The sequence below is a fragment of the Bidens hawaiensis genome, unplaced genomic scaffold, assembly GCF_021521415.1.
Source record: "Bidens hawaiensis isolate Kalapana, Puna unplaced genomic scaffold, B.hawaiensis_p1.1 tig00012940_1, whole genome shotgun sequence".
Lineage (NCBI taxonomy): Eukaryota > Viridiplantae > Streptophyta > Magnoliopsida > Asterales > Asteraceae > Bidens > Bidens hawaiensis.
In genome coordinates, this window is record NW_027492078.1 from 230,031 (window position 1) to 242,456 (window position 12,426).

Sequence of the window (12,426 nt, forward strand, 5' to 3'; positions counted from 1 at the left end):
CCAAACATACCCCTCATGTTTCAAACTAAAGATGTTACCAACTCCATTTAAGTAGTTATTGTGTTGATTTTCTTGACTTATAAATAATACATTGTTAATTCACTTATAATTAATACCAGAAAATCATTAAACAATTAAGTTAACGTCCAATGTTGTATTTAAAGAGGCTTTTAGAAATGAGGAAAGTGAATACGGTGCTGTGAGACGTGTAACCTTACACGTAAAACCAATCAAAACTACGTAGTTTTGATTAAAAATCCCCTCAATTAACTAAAATACTTTCCCTATTTATGATCATCTTTATATAGTAATCTTGAATGTTCAAAACGTTTTTCTCTTAAGTTTTTCCCAAATTCCACCACAAAATATAACTTAGTTTTCAAAATTTTGGATCAGTTTGTACATATTGGCTTGACGTTCTTGGATTGTTTTATTTTTCTGTTGAATATAATTTATGTATTCACAATGAGGTTATATATAATAGTTTAATAATAAATAAGTGAAAACATATTTATATAATAAATACACAAAAACCTTGTATTCACAACGATTTCGTACATAATACATCAATTAAAAATAAATGGAAATCAAAATTAATCAATAAAAACATTAAAATTCATCTTTAAAAACCTACGAAAACATTGTTTTTTTCTAATACACAATAGCCAAATTAATTATTTTTCTCAACATTGAATTTTTGGGATGATCAGCAAACAAACATTATAATAAAAAGAGTTAACATGTTTTCACCACCTAAAGCATAAAAATGGACGAGCTGTAACTATGGAATTTCTATAAATATGGAAAGGATTTTAATTAAATAAGGGTTTTTAATCAAAACTAAGTAGTTTTGATTGGTTTTACGTGTAAGGTTACACGTCTCACAGCACCGTATTCACTTTTCCCTTTAGAAATTTATGAATTATAAAATTTTGTTTATCATTACTAATATCATATGAATCTATAACGTATGTTATCATGTATATTACTAAATTTAATTTTTTTGTTGTTTTTTCCACCCATCACACGGGCTCTATCCTAGTTTTCTTAAAAATAAAATCAACCCTAATGTGATTTCTTCGAGCATGAAAGACTATAATAGTTGATAAATATGTGGCAGTCAGATTATCACACAAAAGAACATGAGATGAGATAAATAAATATTATTTCAAAGATCCCGATGACATGTTATTTATTACACAACTTCTCGTAAAAGCATATATCGAGATAGTGGAATGGCAAGGTGATGTCCTTTTTCTAAAAGCTTAATGGTAAATTTATTTGTGTGATTTTCTTCGACCATTACAAGAAATTGTTAGCGTTGTTGCTATTATTGTAGGTTCATTGAAATTTGGGAATTTATAGTTGAACAAATTGCATATCCATTACAACAGTTATGATGGTGAATTTTAGTAAAAAAACTTAATGTACACTTATTGTATGGTTTAATGCATGATAACATGAGTATGACGAAATCCAAAGCGAAGCCTGTGTCTCGCCAGCTGATGAGATTGTGTGTCTTAAATGTGCCCTAGGTGAATGGCGTGGTCATACAAGGGGTATTGGTTGAAAACTTTAAAATCTATCCGCCGACATGACTGCTTGTACATATGTCTTCATCTCATAATATGATTTAATGTAATAACAATTGCAACAAGTGAATGAAAAGTGGCAGCAACAGCAAGCAATAAAAGAATAGAATCGACAATAAAATCAACATATGCAACAACAATTAAATGAACTATACTTGCATCGTTGAATAATTAAAAATATGCACGGTCGAGACATGAAAGTGATTAGGTAGTCTGGTTTAACTTGTATTTATGAAATGTATTTCAACAATTTGACAAGCATTTTAATTATTTTAATATGTTATGGTAATTTGGATTAGATTCGAACTGTGTTTGTATTCATTATTATAGTTTTGTTATTTAAATCGATCGACAACAAAATGAAAACAAAAATTGCATTAAATTTCCTGACGACTTCTTGTCACCATAGCTCGACCTAGGGTGAAGACTTTTTTCATCACCAACAACAATTCTATGGCGAGGACATGCTGTTGGGATACCCTGTATGGCGACGACCCTCGGATCCTTGTCGTGAACTATGAACGACTTGTTATTCATGTCTCGCTGATCATTACCAGTTCTTCTTCTATTGTAGGACGCCACATATAAAACATATAATTTGATTTATAAGATTGATTTTGGCCGGGGCCGTGAAACGATGAAATCCGCAAGAGAAACGAGGTTGTTAAATTGGTGTGGTATAGTATGAGTAATATTTACATTTAAAATCATAACCCCAAAATCGATCTAATAAATCAAATTTTGACAGGATTATACTTTCTTTTATAATAAAATCAAATAGATGAAGCTACATCCCTAAATTATTCTATTGCTCAGGTTTGAATATGAAACCTTCCATCTAAAAGGCATGCGACTTTACCAAGTAGATTAGCCCCATATTGACAAATGAATTTCAATTTATAACCCTTTCTTAGCCTATCAAACATGCATTTCTATGTGGAATTAATTTCAATTCTAATGAATTTCATGAGTGAAATAGGTAGTTTTCTTTAAAATTACAGATATAGTTTTAATAAGGCTTAGGGTATGTTTGGTATGCGGTGATGAAATGAGTGGGAGAATGGAATGAACGGAGAAATGAAATGGACATGGGAATAAAATGGATCATAATCATTCCATTGTCAGGTTTGATTATCCTTTGGGAATGAAATATATCATTACATTTTGTTCTTTAGAACGCAGAAAAAGACAAAATAAAGAAATACAATTGATAAAAAATAAAAAAAAATCTCGTTCTACAAAATAATTTTGTTTTACCAATTTTCACAACATTATCCAATTAATATATATAATAATTAAACATGTTTAGTAATTTATATAAACAAATATCAGTATATCAAGATATAGAATGATAAACAAATCACAGTGAAACTAGAAGAAAATTTTATTAAACATGTTTTCTATTGTTATGTTTTGTTATAGAATTATGAAATCATTGTTTAAAAGCAATATAAAGAATTAACATGAAAATAAGGTAGGGAATGAAAAAAAAACACATGGCGGACGGGAGGAATGAAAATAGCTATTTTTAGAAGGAAAACAATTCCTTTGGTAGTGACCTATTCCTTTCCAATTGTCAACCAAACATACCTAATTTCATTACGTTTGAATGAGTCATTCCATTTCATCCTTTATTACCCCATACCAAACGCTACCTTAGACTTGGGTTTCGAATTAGGGTTGAAAAAAACACAATAACTCGAAACAAAAACTATAGCCTTTTTTATGTTCATCTGACTATCTAAGCATATTGATTTGCCCAGATTGGATGATCGTTTTTATTGGATCAATCACGTAAGTAACACTTATATTACCGAAATATAAATAACCTAAAATTTTTTTTAATTGGCTAAGAAATCAGTATTGAAGACAAAATTACATATGCACTAGACCAGCTGCTTCGAACCCTTCGACAATTCGTTCTCTCCAATCAATCTCAAGCATGTGATCGAAATCAATCCAGTAAAATAGAGCACTGTGAGCCTGTGAGAATCAACACTTGTATCCTTCTTTTCCAGTGAATAAGTACGAGAATAAACGTACAAGTGAGAATGAGAGTCTCCCTAAGTTCTCTAACTTCTATGCTATTTATACTAGTAAATAATAGGGTAATATCATTGATCATGTCACTAGTCTTCACATGAAGGAATGTCCTAACGAAATGTGACAATGGCTTCTTGTATTTTCAATTGGCCAATAGGAAACATTTTTCTTTTTTTTTTTTTTACTTTTATGAACCACAAGATCGTGCTTTTAATTTCATGCCGGGTTCGGGTTTACCCACTGATCTGGTGATATCTCTTCCAACAATTTTATGAAACGAAATATAAATTACACAATGGTAAATTTAGTGATTTAAGAATGAAGGGAAGGGCATGACGGGGAAAATGAAAGCCTTTAAAGAAGCTACACCTTAAACTCCATGATACTTCCATCTTTAGAATCTCAAGTTCTCAACCCAACGTTTCAAATAAAATTCCTTAGATGCCCCTTTAGTCCTTTTTTTTAACGGTGTTAGGAACAACCCTCAGTATCTAAGCGAGTCTTTCTAAGAAATAATGTTAACAATTCATACTGATTTTGATGTTACATCCTTGACTCGCTCAAAAAAACACCATCAAGGTGGAAAAACACCCTTGAGTTGCCTTTCGAACCTGAGACTTCAAGGATCTCAAACCTTAACCGTTAAAGCATAAGGCCAATTGCTGCCCCTTTAGTCCTTTACTTGCTTCCAATTAATCAACAAACTAATAAATAAATTTAAATCAACTTCTCAAATAAAAAGACCACCTATTAGCATAATACATTGAATGTTTAGAACTAGTATAATAATATAATAACTGTATAATTCAATTGTACATATTATATAAGAAGTAATTAATTGTAGCTGAAAAAGAAAAACAATGACGGTTACATAAGACCATCCATTATGGTGTGTGAAATATTAAAAAAAAATAACCTCAAGTAGGTACTGGCGGCTTCACTTTTCACCCTACCCTAAAGCGTGTTGTGGGAATATGAAATGTGGTAAATTGAATAATAATAATAATAATAATAATAAATTGAAAAAGAAATGGTAAGATGAATCTAAATCATCGGTTTGTATATTAAATATTAATTAAAAAGAATTAGTTACACAATTTTGGCCCTAACGCCCACGCGCACGCAGAGAACACTTGATAAAAATGGGTAGCACCCCTTCACCCTCCCCTATAAATCTGTAACGGTGTTGCGTCACGAATGTTGACGTGGAGGGGTTTCAAGCCCCCCTCCACTTTAACACGCAACAAATAATCTATTTGGTTTATGTATCATATTCAAAGCAATATGAACAAATAAATTATAGGTTTCTTAGCATATAATCTTGTGTATATAAAATATAAAAGATAATTAGTTAAATGTGTTTCTCTAAATAATTAGTCAAAAATAAATAAATAAATAAATAGGTTATAAGATTTTGGTAATAATTAAAGTCGCATTGTTGAAGGTAGAGAAGAATATTAAAAAGAAAAAGGTGGTTTAGCTTGAGCTTGAACCACGTCTACAGCTAGCAGCCCGAATCTCCTCGAATTTCGAGGCCTTTTTGCATGTATATATATATATAACCACAATCCCTCAACACACACACACTCACTCACTATATCTTCCTCAAGGTTACACTCAAAACCCTAATCCACACACAGTGTGTGTGTGTATACATATATAGGCATGTTGCTTACCTTAGTAACTAATATACATTTAGTTTATTGGGTATTTTGCAGAAATTAATTAATTAAGATGAGCAGACCAGGAGATTGGAACTGCAGGTCATGCCAGCATTTGAACTTCCAGAGGAGGGAGTCTTGCCAGCGCTGCGGGGAGACGAAGCATGGCGGTTATGGGGGCGGTAGGGGAAGCATGATCACTGCTTCTGCATTTAGCTTCAATACCGGGCCTGATGTCAGGCCCGGTGACTGGTACTGCAATGTGGGCAACTGTGGGGCCCACAACTTTGCTAGCCGCTCCAGCTGCTTCAAGTGCGGCGCCTTCAAGGATGACTTGGTCTCTAGCGGCGGCAACAGTGGTGGTGGTGGTGGTTTTGATGCTGGGAGGGGTTTCGGCTTTGGTGGCGGAAGTGGTGGCAGTGGCGGTGGCGGCCGTTCTGGGTGGAAGTCCGGTGACTGGATATGCACCAGGTAACTAATTAATTAATTAACTTTGATCTGTCTACTTCATGCACAATAAAGTACGTACATGCATGAAAATTAACATCTTTATATATTATATATAAGTTTGTATATTTATCAATTAATTAATTATTTAGCATATATATTTGAGTTTGGATTAAATACAAATTAAATTAATGTGATAACTATGCGAATCAAGTAGTGTAATTACAACATAGTGTAATTACAACATAGTGTAATTACACTACTTGATTTGCGCAGTTAGCACATTTTTTTAGTTTGTACGTTAACTTTCCTCTGCATATTTATATGTCTTGATTTTTGTAGGCCCGGGTGTAACGAGCACAACTTTGCTAGCAGAATGGAATGCTTTAGATGCAATGCGCCTAGGGACTCTGGTAGCCATTCTTCTTTTTAAGTCTGCAGGTAACACTCTATATATATTTGTTTTCTCATTGATTAACATGAATAATTAATCTACAGATTTAATTAAACTATTCAGATGATGTAACTTAATTTCAGGTATTGTTAGATTTGCTATCTACTACATAATGAGAGATTGATCAGACATAATGAAGAAAGAAAGAGCATCTTAATTGCATCCAGTTGATAGGATCCAAATTCTAAACCGACCCGTTTTTCCCTTATTATATGCAATCCTACCTTCGACTTAATTATCTTTGTTTGTTTTCGTTCGTTTTTTATTTTTACTTTTATTTTATTAGTAACGGTCTTTCGATTTGCTAGGTAGGTGAATTATGGTTAATTTGATTAGTAAGACTCATGTTTGATTTTATGGCTGATTAATCCCTCATTTTGTGAGGTTCTTCCTTAAGATTATGTGTTCCTTTTGTTCTTTAATTATCTGCTCTCAGTTAAAATAAAGTTACACAAATGCTACAAATTAAGTAAAATAATAATACCCTTTCAAATATTACAAGCTAACAAATTATATTTAAGAGGATTCCTGAGCAAGAGCATACATGACAACATAGGATTCCAAATTAAGCTTTTGAGTTTAACATCTTTTTTGCACCTAGAAATCTGCAATACTGGTCAAAAAGCTAAAACACACATTTTTATTAATTAGTGATCTCCTGCTAGCCATTATTGTTTAGCTTTAACAAGATTCTTATAAAAAAGAAGCTTTATAATTTACCTTAATATGCTACTTGGTCAAGCACTAATAATATGTCATTATCATTTTAATTAATCTCCACAACAAGATTCTTTTTCCCTAATAAATATCTCATTTCCAGCCTCACAATCTTGTAATCTACTGGCTGAGTCACTCACCACTTTGAAACTTAATTTATATATTATTTAAATAATGTTTCAATCTAAGGTTACTATTACATTGCAATTGTATGCACAGCCAAGTAACAATATGAGAAAACCATTAAGTTCATGGATGCAATCATATAAGATCATGAAAGGAATACAACACAAGCTTTTTTTCCTTTTTTGTTCTAAAAGAAAAACCAGAAACTTTAATCATGATATGAAATGGTGATATTTCAAGAACTGATGGTCCATTCATTGCCATTAGTTGCTTTATGGGGTGAAATTATTAAAGGAAGTACTGAAGCATAAAATAACAAAGGTAAAGTAAATAATCATATGGAATCTACATTGCATGAAAGTTAAAAAAAAAAAAAAGCTAAGCATTCATAGTTTTCAAATTCCACTTCCCGAGTTCCTATAGTACAAAGCCTTTGTGTTAGTTAAGTTTGCTCAAAGCCTATCAATCTATATATTTACTGCTTGCCAGTTGGTTAATTTTATGACTTTATGCCATATAATATAAAGTACTTAAATATTTATTTATACAATTGAGTATTACTTAATCACGTTTGTGTTTGGTGCACTTTTTAAAATTTTGCATAATACACAAATAAATGTATCCAGTAAAATCACACACACAGCCAAGCTATTAGTAGAGTATGCGGAGGGCATGATAAAGGCAAAGTCTCAGGGGATAGAGGCACTACTTCCGATATGAATAATGAATAGTTGTTAAATGGTAACCACTAAACTATATTTTTCAATAATCTCTCAAGGTTTATTCTACTCCGAGTTTTTCTCTCGAAAGTACTATTTCCGCTAGAAAGGCAAGTAAAGATCACTAATCTGATATTAATTCTAATTGCCCACAGTGTTCAAAGTGTTATAGCAATGACATCATTTTTGTGAAACAAATTGATAATTGTCTACAAATTATAGATATGATTGTCATATTGATATCATAATACAGCTTGAAATAAGCTTGTAATGCAATAATTTTTATTTTAACATTTGGTTTCAGAGTATAATGAAATCTTTAAGATATAATTGACCAAATTGTTCATCATTTTATGTAGGACAGCAACATGCATTAGTATGTGTTTAAAACATGTCTCCTGGTGTAGCTTTATCAAATGGTGGAAAAGAAAAAGGCATGTCTTTATATAATAGAATCTTTCCTAATATATATTATAAATAAATAGATCTTCAGATAAAATATATAATTCTTGAATAAACAATTACCTTACAGAAGAATACATTTCTATGTAACGCCTTCGGTTACACCCTTCGTCAAAGACTAATTCCTTGAACAAAGAAGTTGTGTCCTCTATAAGTGAGCGATCGACTCTCCGACCCTATGCACCACAGATGACCCTGAAACTCCAAAGCCTCTTTCATTCCCGCAAATTCATGAACAAATTTAACCACCCCAACGGCCCTATCCATTTTGCAAGGCCTTGATCTGGGAACACAAAACCATAGTCAACTTTTAAGTTTCAAATACTATGTTTATAAACTTGTGTTTCAAATTCAACTTCTCTAAAGATTTGGTGACCGACTGTTAGCTTCATTTCGATGATATAAATGATAAAACTCTAATTTAGCAGAGATGTGTTGTCAAATGTAATGCGCATACTCTCCCAAATGATTACAGGTCAATCATGTTTACTCTCAAAAATGCATGTGGGTCAATTGTGCATAAATCTAAAAGTTTTGCAGCCTCAAAAAATGCATACGGATCAATTGCGCATACTCTCACAAATGCACATGGGTTGTCTATGGGTCAATCTATGTTGCAGACTCAAAAAGCATATGAGTCAATTGTGTTGCAGCCTCTGAAAACTGGATCACACATTATAGTTGCTGCACATTAAATATTTACATTTTGGCAGCATTGTAACAGTTGGCATTAATTTTGTTGAGTTGGCTGCATATAACAGTTCAGTTTTCATGCACTTTGTCAAGTCCAAAACGCATATGACTGCATATTAACAGTTCAACTGCCAAATTAGTCTTAATCATTCATCACAAACAAGTTGCCAAATTAACTGTGGGGACTAAATGGGAAATTTTCAAAAAGTTTTTTGTTAAAAACTATTTGGGATTAATGGTATGGACTAAACGTATAACCCTCTCAAAAATGTTTGGATAATTTTGCAACTTTTACAATATAAGGACCAAACTTTTAAAATGGTCACACCACATGGAACATTTATGCACTTGTCTCTAATATTTATATACTGATGTTTGCATAAACGCTTCTCAGAATTATTAGTTACTAGTGATTATGGTCTTTCTTCTAAAATCATTTGTAAGAAGGCTAGCAAGGCTGCCTGTTTATTGGCCCGTTTAGTTACTATTTACACAAACCATTAACTTGCCTCCTACTTATTTTAAGATTAAGCTCTCATTTGTTAATACATTTTTCTTTAATTTTTTTTCTCATCAGTCGAGTTAACGAAACAGAAACGTAGACGGTAGACCCCTGCTAATTTGTGGCTGAAGACATTGAAAGTGATCTGTTGGCAATGATGATCATTAACAAGCGTCAAGCTCGACTTAAGGTTTCAGAACCATTTGTTGATTGCTTATTTAATGCCCCACTTTTACCCTTCACGTGTGATTTTGTCATAGTAGGTGTGATAGGGAGGGAAAATTGAAGTACCCTAATTGCATTTATATCAAATATTTGCATATTGGTTACTTATGCTGTATTAGCGTTACCTGCACTTTGACTTCTGATTTTACTTGACATCTGCTTGGTCACCACTTTAGCTACACCATTAAAATTGAAGTGGATGATAAGGTGCTGATATCTTTTTAGCTGGTCCGTGTCTCAATATTTGTTATTTCAGAAAGTAATGTTTGTGATATGTAGAGACACTCATACAAGTCTATCTATAGAAGTATACATGTTAAATTTTCTTTTTTAATTTAAATGTTTCGGTTGCATAGTTTGCAGGTGGTTATGGTTTGTGGTTTACTATGGTTCAGGAGATGAAGTTCCCTTCTCGCTTTAGATGAGCAGACTAACTTTCTTCTAAGGAAAAACCAAATATTTAACGTAAGTTTGGGGAGTCGTTTTAGAACTTGAAGAACCATGACAAATTCAACAAGTATTTGCTGTTCATTAAAAAAAAATTATGTGTTGAAATATTATTTTTGCAGCCTTTTTTTTGGGTTTGGACATCACACCAAACCTAAAAGTTTTGTAGCCTAACTAAGTAATTCAGCCCATGTATAGCCTAGTATATTTCATAAATAAATAGATCTTCAGATAAAATATATAATTCTTAAATAAACAATTACCTTACAGAAGAATACATTTCCATGTAACGCCTTCGATTACACCCTTCATCAAAGACTAATTCCATGAACAAAGAACTTGTGTCCTCTATAAGTGAGCGATCTACTCTCCGACCCTACATACCACAGATGACCCTGAAACTCCAAAACCTCTTTCATTCCCGCCAATTCATGAACAAATTTAACCACCCCAAGGGCCCGATCCAACTGCTTGACCACATGCATTAACATTTTATCTCCATCCGATGTCATAATCTTGCCAACACACAAACAAACTCTATCACCACCAACATCCTCGGACAACCAACAACAAACGTCAATCTCAATATCATCAACACTTCCGTATAGATAATACAATAAAAGCGTAAACAAACATCGTGACGAATGACCCAACGATTTAGTCAACTTCTTCTGAACCAAACTTTGTTGGTGTCGAGCCTCTTTGTACCCGATATTCTTATCCACCAAACCATCTTTTATCTGCAACAACCCTTCTTTCATTATCTCAATCTTCATAACATAAAACAGAAACTTATGGTTATCCTGCAAACAGGTAACTAAATCATTAAACATTTCGAGAAAATCAGCCCATTTGACAGAAGGAGGTGAGTCAGCGTCCTTCTTAGGCGCAAGCCGCATCCACGACGTTGAGTCAGGGTCATACGATATTGCATCATCCAACAACCTAAGACAATTAACCACTATTTGCTGAGCCATGTCAGCTCGATAACCCTTAACACTCATTTCATCTTTTAACTGATTCAGTATCTCAATAAGTGTACCCATCCATATCTGGTGCAGTGTAACCTGTGGGCATATCGCAAGACGGACTAACTTCCTATGTTGAGCCGATACGGTTAACACGTCACAAACTTTCTTTAGAGAACTTATAGCAAAGGGTTCTTTGTAAATCGGCTTGTTGGCACAAGTATGCATATTTGGTATAACAAAAGCCGCACCGATTGACTTGAAAGCATGCATGCTTTGCATAAAAAACTCATTGTTAACAGCAACACATTCATCCTGGACATCAACTAATCTTCCATTTATTAAGTCCAAACCCTTAAGCAAATGACTCAGTTTGATTAGTTTCGAGAAGGCTCGTTCGCGCCACTCGGAAGATATCGGGTTAGATATTGCATCTGTATTCACAAACCCAGTAAAGTTTTTGGCTCTTAGAAGACTTGGGGCATAATAACAGTTAGTTAAACGTCTAAATGCCTTCATTATAATGAAATAAGTTAACTACTTTAACTGAGGCATTTCGTCGAACACTTGGTGGGCAACTGCTGAACGCAGTCTAACGCTAGTTGTTGTTGTGGGTTGTTTGATGAAGAAACACGGGGTTTGTGTGAGGGTTTGGAGATTAGTGGCCGGTGAGGAGTGTAATTGCCGGAGAACGGTGTCAGGCAGGTGAGATGTGCGGTGGCGACTGGCAAATGAAGGCGGGTGAACCCGAGAACTATGACCCGTTTATACGGGTGTGGGTGAGTCCACGAACCTTCGTACCCGTGTTTATAGGGTGGAAAGCCCACTTAATTACAAGAAGTTTTGGGCTTAAGGAGAGAGTATGGCTCATGCCTCATTGGTTATGAATAAAGGTGTATAGATCTATTTTCAAGAACCGGAACCGGATAGAAACTGGTTTCAGGTATGGTCGATAAAAGTTAAAATCAGGTCAGATAGGAACTGGTTCCGGGTATAATCGGGTATTTGATCGGATTTTTGGGGGTTTTTATTTCAGATTTTGGGTAGGGTAGGGTCGGTTTTGACCGGGTATTTCCGTTTCCGGCGGGTCCAGTTCGGTTCCGGTTCCATGTTACGCCTTTAGAAAGAAATCTAATACCAAGACTTACCCACGGGTAAAGTACTGGTAGGAATCGGATCAAATCCGAAACCGGATTTTTTGTACGGCTCTATCGATAAATGTAACTTTGATGATGATGATATTAAAAAAACAATAGAATGATTTGAAAATAAAAGATGCTTGTGATGGAGCATGATTATTGAATATTGATTGTGGATATAGTTTTGGCCAACCAATAGAGTTGGAAACATTTTGTGGTATGTTGGTTAAA

At 33.7% G+C, this 12,426-nt stretch overlaps 2 protein-coding genes across 2 annotated transcripts; one reads left to right on the top strand and one right to left on the bottom strand.

The window, feature by feature from the left end:
* Window positions 1–5,369: 5,369 nt before the first annotated feature.
* On the top strand, window positions 5,370–6,590 carry LOC143542589 (RNA-binding protein involved in heterochromatin assembly dri1-like). The gene is made up of 3 exons (XM_077035144.1): window positions 5,370–5,767; window positions 6,086–6,184; window positions 6,281–6,590. The coding sequence occupies exons 1-2, from the start codon at window positions 5,370–5,372 to the stop codon at window positions 6,174–6,176; spliced, it is 489 nt and encodes a 162-aa protein (XP_076891259.1). The 3' UTR covers window positions 6,177–6,184; window positions 6,281–6,590.
* Window positions 6,591–10,399: 3,809 nt separating this feature from the next.
* LOC143542617 (uncharacterized) lies at window positions 10,400–11,575 on the bottom strand. The gene has a single exon (XM_077035169.1). It carries the CDS (start codon window positions 11,573–11,575, stop codon window positions 10,400–10,402), a length of 1,176 nt encoding a protein of 391 aa, XP_076891284.1.
* Window positions 11,576–12,426: the final 851 nt, after the last annotated feature.